At 42.8% G+C, this 20,408-nt stretch overlaps 2 protein-coding genes across 3 annotated transcripts in view; both read left to right on the top strand.

Moving 5' to 3' along the window:
* Nucleotides 1-485: 485 nt before the first annotated feature.
* Nucleotides 486-17,770, top strand: LOC134097526 (24-hydroxycholesterol 7-alpha-hydroxylase). Of its 2 annotated transcripts, XR_009940922.1 has the most exons (13): nucleotides 486-686; nucleotides 2,348-2,483; nucleotides 3,197-3,371; nucleotides 4,487-4,636; nucleotides 6,754-6,847; nucleotides 7,632-7,727; nucleotides 7,953-8,043; nucleotides 9,725-9,858; nucleotides 10,689-10,784; nucleotides 11,951-12,039; nucleotides 15,709-15,986; nucleotides 16,378-16,465; nucleotides 17,102-17,120. XR_009940922.1 is itself a non-coding variant. In XM_062550404.1 (12 exons), the coding sequence occupies exons 1-12, from the start codon at nucleotides 510-512 to the stop codon at nucleotides 17,168-17,170; spliced, it is 1,395 nt and encodes a 464-aa protein (XP_062406388.1). In that variant the 5' UTR covers nucleotides 486-509; the 3' UTR covers nucleotides 17,171-17,770. The 2 variants fall into 2 exon arrangements, 1 of the variants encoding a protein (XP_062406388.1); XM_062550404.1 differs by lacking the exon at nucleotides 15,709-15,986 and having other exon boundaries at nucleotides 17,102-17,770.
* An 808-nt stretch (nucleotides 17,771-18,578) lies between these two features.
* The window catches only part of rcan2 (regulator of calcineurin 2), an 82,063-nt gene continuing 80,233 nt past the window's right edge, over nucleotides 18,579-20,408 (top strand). The window contains exon 1 of the mRNA XM_062550952.1: nucleotides 18,579-18,673. The gene's annotated coding sequence lies outside the window, so the exon portion shown is untranslated. The remainder of the gene's footprint in view (nucleotides 18,674-20,408) is intronic.

Here is a 20,408-nt window from a genome sequence, read left to right on the forward strand (position 1 = left end):
GTGCTTGTGACGTAATCATTTAGACAGAGCAACCCGCAAAGGGGGTTCAGGAGAGCCCCGGATGGCTTTCCTCAATAATAGGCTACTACTAACCTACATCAGATAACCATAGGCTACTGCAACCATAGACATACTGCAACAACCTGTCTCATCATAAATATTACATCCATTTGAAATATTGCATTGTGGTGTCACGTGTGTAGAATAGAATTCACCTGCAGGTGGTTGTTATTGTAGGCTAATGGACACAGAATGACCACAGGAGATAGAGGATATGGACGGGCTCTGCTATGGATCAATGCTTTACAGTGTAGGCCTATGCATTTTTTTTGTCTACTGTATCTCAATATTCACAAACTTTACCGGGATGTGACGTCAAACACAACATGTAGCCTATACCTGATTGGTTAATACCAAAGTCACTCCTCCATCCTTTTTAGGTCGCAGTGACAGACGCTGTGAACTTGACAACTTCATATCAGACTGGTTCTGTCTATGTGTCGGTTATCATGGATTGGATCACTCTCATTCTCTCTTTAATTGTAATTGTAATTTCAGCTCATCTATTATTTTCAGAAAATTACACAAATGCTCCTCCATGCATAAAAGGATGGATACCTTGGTTTGGTGCAGCTTTAGATTTTGGCAAAGCTCCTTTGGAATTCATAGCTGAGGCAAGAGCTAAGGTAAAACATGTATTTATTGTATGTGTGTGTGTGTGTGTGTGTGTGTGTGTGTGTGTGTGTGTGTGTTTGTCCAGATTTTCTTGTTGTTGAAGCAATGGGATCTGTAAAGTTTCTGCAGCCGCATTAAGCACTGATTCACAACTGTTCCATCGCTAAATGCTCTCTTGTTTTGCACCAAAATCCATGCTATATTTAACGAACGCTCATTTGCCAGTAAATGCATGCGTGATCACGCGAGTAGACTTGTCAGTGTGTTTTCAACTTTATAATAGCCCTTCGCCAATGAGGTTTGAATCGGGGTTTGCGTGTTATAGCGTGTTGGCATTACATTTGGTCTTGCAACACTGTAAATGAGGTCTAACCTAGCTACAAGTTATAATCAGTCCGCCCAAATAGCATATATGTAACTTGAATCCAATATGCGAGAGCTAATTAGGTGTGTGTGTGTGTGTGTGTGTGTGTGTGTGTGTCTCACACTGTGAAATATTTGACAGATCAGATCACAATAGTTCAGATCATAGAAAGTTGTTCCTATGATTTATGGCTGTATTGGCAGTTTCTCTGGTAGAACATAGCCTACTGTTAGTAGACTATAGGTCATGGTAAATTACACAGAGAAAGAGAAAGAGGAAGAGCGATATGTATAAAAAATGCAGTCTAACTTGTAGAAAGCAATTGGTACCCATGCTGCTAATAGGCCTACAAGTGATGACCAAACATGAGCTGACAGGTTCAGGAGTCCAACTCCTCCCCTGCAAACGATAGCCTATATCACTTTTGGCTTACAGTAGGCCTAAGGTAATGGTATTATTTTCATTTTATTTCCTTACCAAAATTTAATTGATACCAATTTGTTGGCAAAAAGGGTCTCTACATCACCAGCAAATGTAAAATACAGTAGGCCTAACAGTTGCAAAGTTTGCTATGTGTTTAGTAGTTAGAATTAAAAACTTCAAAAGGCAAATTACTCATGCAGAATGGATAGTTGTAGTTTTGATTGCCTCAAAATACTGATCCCAAATTAGTAGGCTATAGGCCTTCAAGTGTATAGGCTATTAAATCTCACAGTGTTTTAAATTAGAAGTGGCGTTCAGGCATTCAGCCCGGTAATTCATGTAAGTAGGACTCAGAAAGGGCCCTGTTGACATAGACTGTTGTTTTTTGTGGGGTGAAATGAGGGGAACCGTTGTTGTGCTCTACGGGTGGTATTTGGTGGGATGACTGAGCTTTTTGAAAGGCACACTATGCTGTTGCTGGGTGACAACTGACACGAAAGGAATGGAACACACTTTTGGAACATTCGTTGTTGTTATACCCCCCCCCCCCCTGCTTGCACTTGGGTGCAGGCATTTTCAGTCATCTCATATTAATGCGGTGAGGTTACTCAAGTGCAAACATTGTTTTACATTCTTTAAACTGAAATAGATATTTGAAAAATAACATAATGAATTGATATACATTATATCAACTTTGGCTAGCATCTTAACAGATCTTCTGCCCACTGTCATGCTTTCTAAACATGTTGTCACTGATTAAAACTGATTAACTGATTCACCTGAGCAAATCAATCAATCATTCAGTCAATCAATATCTATCTCTCTATCTATCTATATGATATACAGTATATATTCTTTATTTAACTGAATTATTGTTTCCATCAGCATGGTCCGGTCTTCACTGTATGTGCTGCTGGCAAACGCTTAACCTTTATCACTGTCCATGAGGACTTTCGCACCTTCTTCATGTCCAAAGATGTGGACTTTGAACAGGCAGTCCAGGAGCCCTGCTACAACACAGGTAGATGCTGTTCCGTTCCACCTGTCCTGACCCGCTGATAACAGCCTCTGGCATATCTCTGTCCTTTCAATGAACTTTTTTTTTTGCCATCTGGGAATGTTTTTATGTTTTTGAATGCAAGTACTGTAGCTGTTAGACAGGTAAGATAAGTGAGTCATTTATGTGTAATCGTATGGGGCGATATTGATATTATCAACAAGGGTTTCTAAGAAACAACCTGTACCCCTGTAAAACCCGTCTCAGTGTAAATTTGATCAGAAGTCACATGTTGATCTTATTTCTGGTTGTGCCAATGTAAACAAACTGGGAAAAGCGTGTTATTCCCTCCGTGATACTGATAGATGAAACCTACCCCCCCATATGTTATACAGACACTTGTTCATGGATAACCTACTGAGGGGTTCCTTTCCCTACTAAATCATTTAAGATGCCAACTGTATGATTACACACAGGCTGTCTGCTGATGCTCAAGTGCATACTCAGACAAGGGCATACATTCTCATACACAAACAAGGGCATAAGTACTCATATTCAAACAAGGACTTAAATATTCATACACAAACAAGGGCATCAATAAAGTATCTATATCTATCTATCTATCTATCTACTGTATCTATCTATCTATCTATCTATCTATATATCTATATATCTATCAAAGCATGGTGCCAATGCTAATTTAAGTGTGTGGAATACCCACCCCTCTTCCTCTCCAGCATCCATCAGCAAAGAAAGTTTCTTCAAGTTCCACCCGGCGTGCAACACTCTGATCAAGGGCAGGCTGACCCCGGGCAACTCTGCCATGTTGGCCAACCACCTGTGTGAGGAGTTCAACGAGCACCTGGAACTGCTTGGGGACAGTGGGACCAAATGTCTCAGTGACCTGGTCAGGTAGTGTCATTTTAATGTGTGTGTGTGTGTGTGTGTGTGTGTGTGTGTGTGTGTGTGTGTGTGTGTGTGTGTGTGTGTGTGTGTGTGTGTGTGTGTGTGTGTGTGTGTGTGTGTGTGTGTGTGTGTGTGTGTGTGTGTGTGTGTGTGTGTGTGTAGTTTTCACCTGGTGCAGATGTAAATGTGTGAGGTCAGCTAAGCTGCGCTTAATGCACTGATTTTTAAAAGTGGATAAAATTCCAGATTTTAGCAAAGGGTTGGTGCTCGATTTCATCTGTACGCAAAGTTCCCTGGCACTGAGAATTCTACTCGGGATTCAGGCATGGCTTCAAAAATTTCTGATAACTTCAGGCACAGAAATTCTGCTTTGAGACCTTGGACTTGAACCTTTCAACTTCACAGTTTCAATGTCTACCAGCTGAGTGACAGTTGATACTGTAGCACTCCTGCACAGTTAGCATTTTACTAAGCACATGGATACTCTGTGTTGTCATGTTGGTAGGAATGTATGTGTATCATATAAACAGACAAAGAGATTGGGTGGTAATTTATTCCATTGAAGAGACATATTATTATCTATGAATGTCATATGCATTTAGCAAAACAATTACTTTAGAGTGCTTGTTTGTCAAAAACGTATTTCTTAGCATAGGTTGCATCACGTGTGGTGAATCATGCTCACCACACCCTCTAGACCAGAGGAACTGAACTAACCAGAATGTTGAAAACTGTTGCAAATGCACACTGATGAAATGACCCCATTACCATTTTGAATAGTCTGACTCACAATAGTAATGTGTTATCGTTTCAAAATGTCAATCTAGAATTGTTTTTTTTATCCTCTGTTGCTGATGGAGACACAGGGGAGGTGTCCGTGGAGTAATATAATGCAAAGCTAAGGCATTGAAATATAGATATTGACAGATTTATTTTATAGACCTTTTTTTTTTGTCATTCTTTTTTGGTAGGGTCGCGGACCCTGTTGATGATCTCCACTCTATTGAGGCCCTTTCAGTTTTCTGTTTTTACACAGTAGAAACCATTAATTTGTCTTCCATCCTATTTCATGTTCTCGCTCTCTCTCTCTCTCTCTCTCTCCCTCCGCGTTATCATCATAGGAGTGTCATGTACCCAGCAGTGATGAGCAACCTGCTGGGGAAGGGTAATTCTCCGTCGCACAACAGCTCCATGAAGGAATTCCACGACAAGTTTGCCGTCTACGACGAAGGCTTTGAATACGGCTCTCAGCTCCCTGACCTGTTTTTGCGGTGAGCTGTGTTCCCCTCTGCCCTGGTGGCTCCTGGCCCAGTGGCCTAATTCACAAGAGGGTCAGTGAACCCCTGGCTGAATCAGCTTATGTAAAATCCAGCTCTTATTGGGGTTTGGGCCATGGCCGATTAGACATGCAAAAAGTGTCTGCTTTAGACGCACAAACTGAATATATAACCGGAGACATTTTTTTTTTGATGCTTTGGTCCATCTCTCAAATAATCATTAAAGGTACAGTAAGCGATGATCATGCCAAACAATTTCTGTCATCCAACACTTTTTTGTGACATTCAGAGATGATCTACTCATGATCTGCTCGCTCTCCATTCTCTGAGAAAACGGGCCTGTCTCTGTAAAATGGAAACAAACAGCGAGGGCAGCCTGTCCTCCAAACAATAACAAAACACCTGGGGGAGCAATGGAGGGAGGAGTGCGCTATCTCCCTGGTGTGTTTTGTTTGGTCTTTGGTCCAAATAGAATGTTAATTGTTTTGGACAAATGTGTCTGCACAGGGACATAAGCATAAACAAATGTGATGTCAGCCAGCATCACTTTCCCTACCTTTGATATTTGCATAACAGAAAGTGCATTTCCCTTTTTGCATACCGAAACAAACAGTAGATTACCTGCAAAAGCATGTAGCTTGCTCAAAAGGCTCAGTTGATGTCCCAAAAGCTAATATCATTTCGGTGTCATCACGAATGAAGAGTTCCTGTGTCACCGTTATGAACAAGATAGTCAAAATGCTTAGCCCAACCTCTTAAAGAGTAAACTGTTTTATAACTGTTTTATAGCATGAGCATTTTCTAGTGCTGAGGAAAGCTCCCTTCTCAATGAGGTGTTGCTTATTGTACTTTCATCGTGTCAATAACTGAAACTGATACATCCACAATACTATGATTATATTCACTAAAATACCTAGATGCTAAAGTAATACAAACTAAAGTATGCATACAATTGGTACAAGGACATTGTCATTATTAGAATGTTACTTTTATTTTCATTTTACTTAGAAGTAGTCTACCATGTATGGAGGTCTATCATATGTAAGGGATAATGTTTTGTCCGCCGGTAATTATCGTGTGATTATGCGCGTCAGGGATCTGTTCATCCTGTCGGGATTTATTTTCTGATAATTACTGGCGGCAACCAGTGTTGGGGAGTAACGCATTACATGTAATTGAGTTACGGAATTCAATTACAAAATAAATGTAACAGTAATATATTACAGTTACTGGAGAAAAATGCGAAATTCAATTACAGGTACTTTTCAATTTTTAAAAAATTACAAAAAGGCTGTGTATGCCAACTCAGATTGATTTTACAGTAAAATTTGGCTTGAAATCTGACCTTGTGGTGATTATCATTATATTATCCTCATAAAAAATGTGATGCTAATTCATGTATTAAAAGGGGCTCAATATAGCCTGAATGCCCATGCTACCTTGTACGCTTGCACAGAACTGCTCGGCAGCCTGGAGACCAAGGGAGAAATCTTTGCATGGATTTGGGGACTATATGTATCATTAAAAAATCAGAAAAGTAATCAAAAAGTAATTAGTTACGTTACTCAGATAAAGTAATTAAAATAGTTACACTACTATTACATTTTAAACAGGGTAACTTGTAACTGTTAGGAAAATCTTCCAAGTATTTAAGATTTTAAGACTCAAGAACCACAACAAGTAGTATGTTTTTTGACTCTGGCCCAGAGGAGAGAGAGTTCAGACAAGAGGATCCCCTCTCTGCTCAACAGTGTCCTCTGAAACTCAGGACAACATTTTATTGTAAGAGAAGTGTGACCTTATCCTTATTTGTCCTGTCTCCCATATCCTGCTTTTGCAGGTACATCTGTTAACTTTGACGTGCAGAACAATGTTGGCAAGAATATTCTTTGCATCAGCAGTGCACGTATACATGAATATTGGCAAGATAACTGTGACACACTAAATGTACTTAACAATGATAATAGCAATAATGTCTTTAACAGTAACTGTAACACATTGCATTTCTAAAGTAACCTTCCCAACACTGCGGACAACACATTATCCCTTACATAACAGTTACAAAGTAGACTTTTATATGAATTGCATATTGGGTCTGGTGTCTGCTGCAGGGAATGGGCAAGTGCCAAGAACTGGCTATTAACCATGATGAGGAACATGGTGGTGAGAGCAGAGGATGGGGAAGACACTGACACAGGCAGAAGGGTGAGCAAAAAGCACCATCATTATCATTATTGTTATCTTATTATTGTCGTCATCATTAAAGAGTCACTGCATCCTAAAATAGTTTTTTTGAGCTGTTGATTGATTCAAAATACTCATAAGTGGTGAACTGTATTATTACCAGGGTTAATATTGACAAAAATCGTGTTTCTCGACAAAAGTAACATTTCGTCTGATTTTGTATTGGAGATATTGCTCTCTGCGCATACTACAGTTTGAAACATGCCATGGCATGTTGGTCCAAAATACTATTGGAATGCTGACGTTGTCCTGCACTATCTAGTCCAACACTACGTCACCGGGTCGTTACAAATTAGGACTGAAACGCCCCAACACCTGCTACCCTGATTAGCCTACCTGTGATTGTCTGCAGCACTCATTCCCAGATTGACACAAAATCACCATGGTTGATTGGTTGCAGCAGTGCTGCACTCCCTCTCCAAATTTCAGAACGTCTCGCCCATTTTGAAAGCCTTTTTCAGAAATGTGAAGTGGGTGGAGTTATGGGGTGAAGTAACTCTTTAATATTAACATGCAGATTACATGTTAGCAATGTCTACAATGGTCATTGATGAACCGATATAATTACTAATACATTATTAATACAAATACACATACTAATACAAACAAGTCTCCAGCTGCCCTGTCGGTGTCTTTATTTATCACATGGATAGCACTAGGGTATATCTTGTTTTTCTTTTTTTTACTAGGGTTTTGTTTTAGACATTGACTTTACTCCATATCTTTCATGTCTTTTGCTTTTCAGACTCTGCTGCAGCATCTAATTACAACGATAACGGACAAGTACCTTCCCAACTTCGGCCTTCTCATGTTGTGGGCATCCCTGGCCAATGCAATACCTGTACGTTAAAGTTCAATGTCAATACAAGAAGCAATTTTGAAGAAATTAATGAAAAAAGTAATTTATCCATGAAGTGTGATTTAATGATAACTCACTGCAATGTGGAAAGTGGAATGTGCAAGTGTGTACTTTTATGTGTGATTATTCAATGATGGCCCTTATTGTGTCATCATTGAAAGTTGAATGTACATGTGTAACAGAAGATTTTATTTATTTTCCCCTCAGATCACATTCTGGGCTATTGCCTTCATAATGTCCAACCCCTCGACCTACAAGAAAGCCATGGAGCAGATAAATGCAACACTAAAAAATCAAGGTACATAACAGTGGACCAGGGCCCGTAGGCCTATTCACTAAGAATTTTAGGGCTAAAAGTAGCTCCTATCTGGCGAATATCAATAAACTTGATATTTTAAGGAAGAATCTGCATACTTCAAGTCTTTGTGCAAAACATTTTTGAAACTTTACTGAGTGTTGCAAGCTTTGGGTCGTTGAAGGTCTAATATAACGACCGAAAGCTTGCAACACTCAGCAAAGTTTCAAAACATTTTGCACAAAGACTTGAAGTGTGCGGATTCTTCCTCAAAATACAGATTCATTTAAAACATGTTGTAAAGATACTGCTCTAGTCAGTGTTTCATTATGCATATAGGCTATTGGCTTTAGTCTTTATTAGTTTAGGCTATTTATTCATCATTTCCATCCGTCACAGTCCGACATAGCGCACGCATTCTCACCAGCCATAAGACCTGACACCTGTCACTCAACTCGTCATAGGGGAGGTTTTTGCCATCATTCCCGCGATATAATCATAAGCCAATCAAAGTGGCCACTTTAATCAAGCTCGTGCATGCATAGATATATATATCTATGCGTGCATGAGTAATGACGTCAACCATAGCAACGAAGACTCACTTTTAGTTTAGGAGTTGTCATTTTTCCATACTAAAAGTAGGTCTCAGAGGCTTTGTGAATAAATTTTAAGAGAAAACTCCTAGCTAAAATCTTTTAGTGCGATTTAGGAGTACTCTTAGTGCTAAGATAAAAATCTTTGTATGGGCCCAGGTTCAGTCTTAAGGAGTTGCTGCCTCAGTAGTAACGCATAAACACACACCATAGGGGAGTGATGCGGGCAGATGTGTCATAAACTCTAAGAGAGATAACACGTAGAAAACACTACGCTGATTCCGCATGTATCTCTGGTACATTGTGCATTCTAAAGAATGGGTATTTTATCAATCACTTCTGTAAATCTTTTCCAAGCTATTTATAACGGGAATATTGTACTGTATTTATCAGATACACTGTAGACTTAGAGATAATAACGACTGTAGGCCTACTGATGCTGAAAAAGCTTTTTCTACTCAAAAAATTGATAAAGACTTGATAAGAGAATTGATAATGAATCAGACCGATACCAGACCGATAAGTAGAATATACAATGGAATCAATACTGATGAAATACTATCAAAGCCTGATGCATTTTTATGGCATATGAAAGGAAGATAACAGGGTTCAGAGGGTTTAGAGAACCAGTTGTTCACCTCTGTTCTTATTGTTCTCCGTTTAGCCACTAGAGGGCAGCAGGCTGTTACACTTGGAGGAACTACTGGGAGGCAGCCAGGCATGAAAAGAACAGCAACAACTGAAGTCTCACGAGATATTTGCACTCGTAAAAGCTCCATATAAACAGATGTGCTGCTGCAATAAGGGAAACCATGATACTCAGCACCTGGTTAATTACTATAATAAAGGCAGTATGTAATATGATCTTAATATCCTGGGTGGATTTCCAAAGCGGCAATGCCACCTGTATGGTGCCTGTGTATTTCAGATTCAGTGAATATAATGTGTGATTAACTCTGTTCACTTCTCCCATCTCTCTGTGGCTCTGTTTCTTTACGTTTATCATTGCCTCTCTCTCTCTGTTTTTCTCTTTGTTTATCATTGCTTTCTCTCTCTCTCTCTCTCTTTCTCTCTGCCTGTGGTGGTGTCAGACACTAAGAACACCAGCGTGTCGCTGGAGGACCTGCAGGAGATGCCGTACGTCAAGTGGTGCATCCTGGAGGCCATCCGGCTCCGGGCCCCTGGTGCCATCACCCGCAGGGTGGTGCGGCCGCTCAAACTGCAGGTGAGCACTGGGGCGCAGATGGCTGGACAGGGACCCCTGCGACCACACTTACCAGAGATTAAAATGGTGGTCTTTAATGTGTTTTTGCTGTGTTGTGTGAGCTGTGCTTTTCTAAATGGGACTTTTAGGAATTAAGTATAATTGCAGTATAATACTGTATCTGATGTTGAACAACTAGTATACTTGAAACTTGAGAAACTGACTGTGGTTTTACTGTACAGTACTTTAATAGCTCAATAGCTGAAGTTAAGTGCTAAGATAATAAACTCAGTTTTCATAAATCATTACTCTAGCCCAGCATACTGAATGGGCATATGGAATGTTATTGCAGTGGTTATGGGTCATAGGATATGATTTATGTTGCTCTGTCCTACATTTGGGACATTTCCTGAGCTAGGTTTGTTTTTTCAGAGTCCCTAGTGTGAAAGTGTGTAATGCTGTTGTTTTAGTAGAACAGAATATTAGTACCACCACGAAAAGCAATTAATCACTGTAATGTCTCAAAATGTGAGTTGAAATTGTGAAACATGTTATCTAAGATATGTAAACATCCCCTTTGTACACACACACAAGTGCATATAAACACACCTTGCATATTGTTTCTTGGTGTTTTTGAGCCCCCAACGTTGTCTTCAAAGCAGGCACTAGGGTTAGGCATTGGTTAAGGTTAGGGTTAGGGTAAGGGTTAGGATTAGGTGCCATTACTGTAAGTCAACAGTGGCAGCGCTGCCTGGAAGACGACGTCGGGGGCTCAAAACACCATCATTGAGCTTGTATATTGCACACATCTGAACATTTCGTGTGTGTACTTGTGTTCTCTCTCTTCTCAGAACTACACCATTCCTGCAGGAGACTTGCTGATGGTGTCTCCATACTGGGCGCACCGAAACCCAGAGCTGTTCCCTGACCCAGAGGAGTTTAAGCCAGTGAGTCCCTGTAGTAGGAATATTTGATCAAGTCAAAACCTGGACAACACACTGCCCTTGTGACCCTTGAATCATTTGTTGATGAGGCCTTTCCTCTCCAAGTCTCCAAGCTTGTAGTTATAACTATTGCTAGCTAATAAATGTCTCACCATGTTTTACAATCTCTGAAACTGCCTTTGTCTGCATGAATTGAATTTTTCATACTTCATCCCCATCCGTCAAGCCCTAACTCACACCTCACCACAACACAGGGATGTTCCGTGCAAGTTCACTGACAAAGCGCTTTTTTTTTTCAAAATCCGCCCCGTGATGCATGATAAAGCAAACATGGAATGGCACAGACAAAACATCACATGTCGCGTCACGTGTGTGTGGGCTCACACCATTGTGAAATGTGTTGTAATGGTATTAATGGCAACGTGAGGTGTTGTGTCAGTTAACACAACATGTTATTCTCCATCCTGTAATTTTCCCTCAAGTAGAAGGAAAGTGATATGGGTCGTATTTCCCTGTAGACTCAGAGCGACCCAATCAGAGTGTGTCAGGAGTTAGGGACAATTATTCTCACTGTTAGCCTTCCTCTGCCTCCTATCTTTTAACGGCCTTCTCAAGTTAAGGAAACAGCCCTTTATAAGCAAACTTTTTTTTTAGCGTATTAGCTTTTCCTATCCCTCTTTAAATGCGTTTTTGGCATCGGCCATGTTTACTTTTTAGCTCTGGGTGATTTAGAGCCTCCCGGTCCTCTCGAACGCTCCATCTTAGCGCTGTCCGCGGCCGATGGAAATGCACTCTAATTTTACCCCGCGAGTGCAGGGCTGGGCCAGCGGTCCTCCTACTCGTAGTTTTCCTCTAAGTAGGCCTTTAATATTTGATCCCAAGACAGGCTTCACTTACCAAATAAATGGACTTTGTACATTTTAATGCATTTGTAAAAGAGATGGTGGGGGGAATGCTGAAGTGCCTGGATTTTTTTTTTTTACTTTGTTTTGGAGGATGGGGGGAGTAGAAGAGTTTCAAAAATAGCCCTTAAAGGAAAGGTCTCTTGTGTGTGATTTACTTACTTTTTTCCTTTAGGTTGGAGTTGTAGCTATTGCAGCAACCCTTTTTTTTATTTGACTTTTTTTCTGCACTTGTACTCCTCGTAATGAAGCATTTTCTTCCCACAGGAACGATGGGAGAAGGCGGATTTAGTAAAGAATGTCTTCCTGGAAGGGTTCGTGGCATTTGGAGGAGGCAAATACCAGTGCCCAGGAAGGTTAGCAAAACAGCCTTTACAGCCCTGCCTTCACAAAGCCGTCTACACGCACTGTCTATAGTGCGCTCCTCCATCCACACGACCACTCACACACACACACACACACACACACACACACACACACACACACACACACACACACACACACACACACACATACACACGACTGGTCACAGTGAACCGCACATATACTGTAATTACACTATGCCACACACATGCATCCACACATGCAGTAGCAGCTTAAGCTCACGGAGATTCCAGAAATGCAGCAGTGGCCTCCCTGTCTCCAAGATTTGAACTCGTAAAATGGTGCAAAATGCCATCTGCGGACAGTCCATAACTCGCATACCAAACTGACCACATGCAGTGGGCGGCCGGGCGCTCATCTGGCCTGGATCTTAACTGGTGCTGGTGTCACTGCCACCAGAAGGGCGATATTGGAGGCGTCCATATTGTTGCCCCGGGGCAGTACTGGCTGTCACGAATGCCACTGCCCGAGGGGACACTGATATGCCAGGCTGTCGGGGCAAAATATGAACGGAGGATAGAACAGAGACACAGAACAGATTTATTTGTGTGTCTGTGTGTGAGCAGGGAACTTCATCAAAGCTGGATGATTTCATGAGGAATAACAATGAATCTGAAATGTACCTCATTCAGAGATGAATATTCAGCATGCAGCTGACCTTCTACACACCCCTCCCACATACCTGATCTTCTCCCACATATCCGATCTTCTCCCACATATGAGATGTGTGATGTGTGATGAGTGTAAAATGAGTCATGGGGCTGAAGCATGTGCTTTTCGTCACGTGAGATGACCCAACACCTTTATCACGTATAGCTGCTTCTTCGGTTCTGATGCTAAGCTAAGCTAAGTGTCAGTTCGGTATCTTGGCTTCAGTGTTCTGAGCCGTGCGTCACTCGTCATGCTCCTCCACTGTAGTGCTGTGCCTGTGTGTGTGTGGAGCTAGTGGGTGTGGCACTTGTTATGACTGGACATCTAATGCAGCAGCAGCAAACTGCCACCAATCATCTAACACACACGCACACACGCACACACACGCACACACACACACACACACACACAAAAGTCCCCCCCTGGTCTCCTGAGAGAGCCCAGCGAATGACATCAGCGCTGCCCTGGGAAACTGAGCAGGCCGCGGCGGTGTGACGCTAGCCCAGACAGATCAAGGGGAGAGCGTTCCCAGCTGCACATGCACATCAAACGAGGCCGGGGCAGACGTGCGCCCTCCCGACTACTCCCCCCCACCCCACCCCACCCCACCCCTATTGCCCCCCTCGCTCCCAGCCACTCCCCACTCCACCCTTGTCCTGACCTCCCCGCCAGAGCAGAGCTGAGCAGAGCAGTGTGCTGGACCAAGCTGGCCCACCCTAGATGCGCTCTGCTGCGGCCCTCCTTCACTCGGTGTGGGAATCGCAGAACCTCCCAGCCGACTACAGACAGAGAGAGAGAGAGAGAGAGAGAGAGAGAGAGAGAGAGAGGGCAGGGGAGAGAGAGATGGAGAGGCAGAGATAGAGAGAGGGCGGGGGGAGAGAGAGAGATGGAGAGACAGAGATAGAGAGAGGGAGGAACAGACAAACAAGGAAAGGCAGTTGTATGTATCGCGCCAAAAAAACAAAAAGTCTGATTACATAACCTTTTTGAAAACTTTTGAATGCTTTCCAAACACAACCCTCTCCTAAACTTGATGGATTCGAAGGCCGCCACCGAGGACTCTAAAAACGCCGGCGTCCCAGAACCCCAGCTGTGATGGCCAGCAGCGAGCATCTCCACGCTATATTTATAGGCCATGTCCAGAACCAGTGCTGTGTCCCTCCAGAGTCCAGTGATGGTGATTTTTTTTAGGAGATCTTGTAAGAGCTGCGTCCCTTGTGACCGTGGCATTTAGCCCCCCCGGGGCAGAGCACTGGACGTCCATTCCTTGGGATGGAACTGCATCCACTGCTGACTTGGGAACAGAGGAATCCCACCCTCTCAAGAAATTAGGGACTGGACAGTCCATGCACACACGTGGACAGTCGAAGAAGCCAGTTTACTGTGCGCTGTGGTCATAGTAAAGAAACATTGGTACCACAGTACTTGAAGGTATCTACATAAGAGAGACATTGTCATGAACATATGACACTGTTATATGACACATGAACCCTGACCCTAACAGAACCCTGTGACAGAGGCATGTCATAATTGTTTATGCCTTGTTTATAATGCTTCTGACACATTCATGACATTGTCGTGTCACTCTTATGTCGATACCTTCAAGAAAAAGTGTAACCAAAACATATTTTTTATTATAACATGTTTTACACATATACTGTATGTCAACATTTTTGAAACATATAATCCCGAGAGGTGTATGCTCCAGAAACAGCTTTTTATGTCAGTTCTGATTAATACTGTATATATGAAGAAAACATCTTCATCTTCATATATATATATATATATATATATATATATATATATGTGTGTGTGTGTGTGTGTGTGTGTGCAGAAGAACTGTACTGCCCAAATCGATGTGTAGTAGCAATACTGTATTTCTACGCTCAAAGGATGAGGCCAGGTTTGATGTTTCAGCTGCAACTGTGAGCTGTACTGCTCTTCCCCTCCTCTTCTCCCCTCCTGCGGGCGGCTGGATGAAATCTCCTAGTGCTGCACGGAGTCTATTAGGGCCTCTCAGATCCGCACTGTTGATTCATCACTCGGCGATTACAGGCCATTGATGAGAATCAAAGGCGTGGACCCGGGGCTGTACTAAGAGGCTCCCGCCTCTGCGGCTCCGCTGGGTCCAGGGTCTGACTCAGCCCCGTCACATTTCAAAGACGCCTCCATTCACAAATCCACCCAGAGCAAAGGAGATAGACTCGCTCTCTCTCTCACACTACACACACAGTCTCTCCCTCTCTCACCACACACACGCACGGACGCACGCACGCACGCACGCACGCACGTACGCACACACGCACACCCGCACACACACACACGCACACCCGCACGCACACGCACACACACACACACACAGTCCATCTGTTTTCAACCTCTCCCTGCCCTGACTCTGCCAAAGCACCGGCACGAGTCACGACCTCCGTTGTCACACCTGACTTCCTGATTTAGGGCGCGCGCCGGCGGAACCTGAGGTCACCCCATCCAGCAGAGAGCGCACCCAGCTGCCAGGGCGATTGTCGTCAGGGGCGCTGGGGCTTGACTTTGGAACGCGCCGGAAATAACAGCAGTCAGCTGGCACCGACCGCGCAGTGCCGTGCCGCGCCACTCTGCGCCACTCTGCGCCGTGGCACACGCCTCGACCAGCCGCCCCGACTGGGTGCCCATCTAATTTGATCATTTGAAGAGATTGGCCCGCCGTCTGCGTCACCAGCACAATGCTCTGCCATGAGTCACACACTTGTCTTCAAGGTTATTATGACAGACCGAGCCGAGATTCATTACCATGCACACACTCTCTCAGTCTCTCACCTTCTCGCTCTCTCAGTTTCCTGTTCCTTTCGTCCTGTTTGTGTCTTATTCTCTCTTATTTTCCTATTTCGCTTGCTCTATTTTTGTCACTACCTATTTTTGCCTCTCTCTTGTCTGATCACATTTTATCTTCTCTCTCTCTCTCCCTCTGTCTCTCTTTCTCTCTCTCTTCCTAGTTCTTCACTTTCAGTGTTTCCCACCTGCATTTCCCCCATTTCAGCTGTCCACTCCATCTAACCTGAGAATGCCTCGTAGAAAGAGGCCTGTCACAGCCTGCAGTACTGATCAGTATTCGGCCATCTCCGTTCCCTTGTTCCCCTTTGGCTTTGGTGTTGAAGCGTCTCTCTCGGCTCAGGGGGAAGTGGAGATAGAACCAAGATGCTGCCTCTCCCTACAGTGGAGACGAGGCCAAGGACAAAGAGTGCAGGGAGGTGCACTGCATCAACAAGCATCAGTAATCCCCACTATATCCACAAAAAGAACACTTCACTTTAATAATGATAATAATGAAGTAATAATTATAATAGTAATAATAATAAGCTTTGTTTGTATAGCACATTTCATACACAGAATGCAGCTCAAACGTGCATTTGGAGCATTTAAAACAATAATGAATAGAAATAGTTAGAAATTAAAAAAATGTAATGATACAAACAATCAATCAAAACAATGAATAAAACGTTAGTGTATGAGAAGGTCAAGGGCTGGGTGGTGTTTATGTGTTTAGCCTGTGTTGATAAACTAGCCTTTATTGTTAATCAATGCTACGCAGCTAATAGGATACTCATGTGTAATATGTAATATGTAATATGCATGTATGTGGTTTGTTTGTTTGTTTTTTTTAGGTGGTACGCAATAATGGAACTGCACATGTTCGTGGCCATGATTCTCTATAAATTTGACTTCACTCTTTTGGATCCTTTGCCTAGTCCGGTAAGAATTATTATGCTTATGATAAGTAATTCAAAATTAAGCTTTTGTCGAAATGTGAGTTAACAATCTAAGTAGTGTCTTGGCTGTTTGACCCTAATAAAAAAAAGTTTGACCTTAATGAAAATAAAATAATAATAAAAAAAGAGGAAAACCTACGCCTGTAGTGCACCAGTGCCTTGAGCCAACCCATTCATGGTTCATTGAGTGGACAGCTCCATTTCAGCTGAGCGTTCCTGACAGTTAGAGACCTGTGCATGGGTGTACAGAGACCTGACTCGGCATAAAAGTGTGTGAGGGTCACTGCACACAGCGCATGATGGGATTTACCGGTCCACTTTTTTCATGAGGAAAACCCAAATGTTTGGAAAAATCACAAAGACTCAGCATCTTCGAGTATGGTTTAGAGAGAGGAAGAACAGCTGTAAGAGTAGTCGAGAAAGAGACGTTTCAGTTGTCCTTAATCAATAATTCACCGAAAATGTTCAGATTGAGTAACTGAAAATGCAGCCTTTGTATCCTCAGCAGTGCTCTGGTCAGGACTGTTTTGGATATTGTTTGTACGAAGGCTAGTGGTCTTCGTGCCAGAGAAACCGAGAGGACGCATGATGAGTCACTCTCACATTCTTTGTTCCGCAGAGTCCACTTCACCTGGTGGGCACACAGCAACCTGAGGGGCCGTGCACAGTGGAGTACAGGCGCCGGTAACGTGTCGCCACCACCAGCAGGGGGCGTTGTTTTACACGCTCCCATCCAGAACAACACAGTTAAGACTGAGCACAGATAGGACCACTACAACAAAGCCAATGGCAAACGATTTGGAAATCCAGTTAATAAAGCTTGCACAGCGGTGCCTTCTTTTATGAGCTGAATTTTAGTGTCCACCCTTTGAGTGATGAAGGAACAGATAAACTCACAATGGTTCCTCCATATAGCCTCTAATGTCTCTGTGTTAGTGCCGGAATATAATGAATATTCAACATGATTTAGTATTACCTCAGTGGCCTCAGATATAATAGGAAAACATACTTATGAAGCCAAGCACTAGGGTCCAAGATGTGAGACAAATCTTCATCACTCACATGACATAGATGTATATTTATTATTCTAAAGCCATGAGCATTTATTTTATTATGGGTGAAATGTAAATTGAAAATAATCTGTAATTTTATGTGACTACTCATTAACTGGTATTGCAGTGTCTTGCTTTGTCTGGTAAATATGCTTACCTGTGCAGTGTGCACTTTAGATGGCAATTCAAATATCCATCACTACACTTTTTGCAATAAACATTTCTGTTTCCTTGCAGTGTTGGTTGGGATTTTATTTGTGTGTGTGTGTGTGCGCGCGCGCCTATGTGTTGGATATTTGTGTGTTCCCAAGCCAATTGCACTGACGTGATTGCATTGGCTGGTGTGATCGATGTTCTTATGGACCTTGTGCGCAGTCTCTAGTGTCCGCTATTGATCTTGTCACCTAATGGCCATTCACTTGTGGGCTGTATGTTTCCCCCTGTCCTGTCTCAGAGGCATATCTAGACAGGTAAAGAAATGGAATCATTGATGTGTTCACGACCTCGAGGAGTCACGGGGTTAAGTAAGGTGAGTGTGCCTCTGCATATGGCTGCACCTGTAGTTCATTTATGACGCTTTCGACTGCAGTAGTAGAAGAATGTACCCCTAAATCCTTTACAAAATTAAATTTTGCGCAATAGTGGCCTATCGTGGCGATTTTTCCAACACCGCTGTTAAGGTGCGAGCAGTTAAGCAAGGACAAGTTGACAGGTGATAGGCCCTACAACATATGCTCACTTCGGTAAACCGCACCAATGCACAGCGATGTAGGCCAAATATTTCTGTCATTCTGGGCATTCATTCTAGATTCTACCTGCTGCTGCTGATAGCGCGACAACATCCAACTGCTGCTGGAAGCTCTGACGTAGGCTACCTCTGCTAATTTGCGGCTTTTTTTAGACTCCGCTCCGAGAACGCCATTGGTCAGAGAATGCCCCCTGTAGACCGCGCCGTATTTCATTACTGGGTAACGCAAACATCTTTTGAATGCCGGAAGGCAGCCATTGGTGATTCAAACTGTCTGCAATAACGTCAGGAGATTAGTGAATCGCAGCTGGAATGCGAGGTTGATTCACAAAGGGAAGTGAGGCAGAGCGACCGCGGAAGATACGCATCGGACAGCTTACATCCCGAACAGGTACGGCACAAAGCGATGGCGACTTGTTCTATCAGATCATGTTTCAATACGCAAAAAAGAAATGGCATAATGCTACTATGTGAACGATGTGGGTTGGTTTCAAAGCTGACTTTGCCTACTGATGTGATGAAAAAAGTGTCCTTGTAACTTCTTAGAGCGCGACTTTTCGTAACAAGTCTTACCGTATTTTTCAAGTTACTTCGCATAGTGCGGATGTACAAACGCAAATGTGCATTAGGCTACTTTATTGTGTTGGATCTTTAGTCATGTTAACACAAGTAATGAATACTGTCCGTAGCCTATCTTCAAAATAGACTAATGAATTATTAGCCCACCATCTGCATGGAAAGTTAGGCTACTCCTGTTGTTTGACCTTGACCAACTGTTTTCTTGCATCATGTCACCTGTTGTTAGTAAGTCACTCAGCCTGCTATTCATATAACAAGTTTATTCAAGCCTAATTACGCGTTATTCTGCAGACCTCAGTTTATCAAGCAAATAAGAATATCAATACTCTGCTCTTTTTGCCTGTCACACATGCCTCTTTGAAAAAATGCCATGGTGTCAGACCGTGACGGGAGCGCAAGAGAACGACCGCTCCTCAATTGGATGACTCAAAGGCTAGATGCAGCAAACAGGTTGCAGTAGTCTTCGTACGTCATTCGTGCGCCCTCCGTTTGGAAATGCATCATCCATTCAATATTTCGTTCGTGTCGTCCTCAACTTCTTAGGCAAATTCCACTGACCATTCGACAGTAAATTATAGATTGTGGCACATGTGTGGAATGGAAGTATTTGCAGCTCTTGGGTGTAGCATGCTGCCTTTGAATTTAGTTGTCCTATTTCTGAAGTGGATTTTTGGTTCACACAGCCCCTGCGCTGTCCCGTTGTCTAGTTGCTGCTGCTTTTACCACTGGTACTGTGCCAATGATTGTGTGTGTGTGTGTGTGTGTGTGTGTGTGTGTGTGTGTGTGTGTGTGTGTGTGTGTGTGTGTGTGTGTGTGTGTGTGTGTGTGTGTGTGTGTGTGTGTGTGTGTGTTTGTGTGTGTGTGTGTGAGAGAGAGAGAGAGAGAGAGAACTCGTGAAGTGATGGAGAGAAAGATATATGAAAGCCATGTTTTGAGTTTTGATCAGTGGAGAAATCCATATCACGGATCATTAATGATTGGATTGACAGACATGGTGTTAGCTTTCTATGAAAAACGTTAACTGACTTTATTAATTGACCTTGATGCTGTGTGTGTGTGTGTGTGTGTGTGTGTGTGTGTGTGTGTGTGTGTGTGTGTGTGTGTGTGTGTGTGTGTAAGCATGTTTATTTGGAAGAGGACGCATGTTTATTTGGAAAATACATTGTCTCTTGTACCCTTGAACCTGTAACAGCTCATGATAGATTGCTGGACTGCTTTCATGTACTGCTTTATTAATTAAACTTGACTTGTTTCAAATCAAGTTTATATCAATCAAATAAAGTGTATGCTGTCTGTGTGTGTATGTCTGTGTGTGTGTGTGTGTGTGTGTGTGTGTGTGTGTGTGTGTGTGTGTGTGTGTGTGTGTGTGTGTGTGTGTGTGTGTGTGTGTGTGTGTGAAGATAAGAGCAATTTTGTGATTGTAGAAATGCAAACGATCCAGTTGATGGTCTAGTAGTGATTGCCTGTTGATCTCAGAAAAGTCACGTCCCACATTGGTGCACATGTCCAACTTCACAATGCTTAGCTGCAGCCCAGACTCCAAACCA

The sequence above is a fragment of the Sardina pilchardus genome, chromosome 12 (genome assembly GCF_963854185.1).
Source record: "Sardina pilchardus chromosome 12, fSarPil1.1, whole genome shotgun sequence".
NCBI classification, from domain to species: domain Eukaryota; kingdom Metazoa; phylum Chordata; class Actinopteri; order Clupeiformes; family Clupeidae; genus Sardina; species Sardina pilchardus.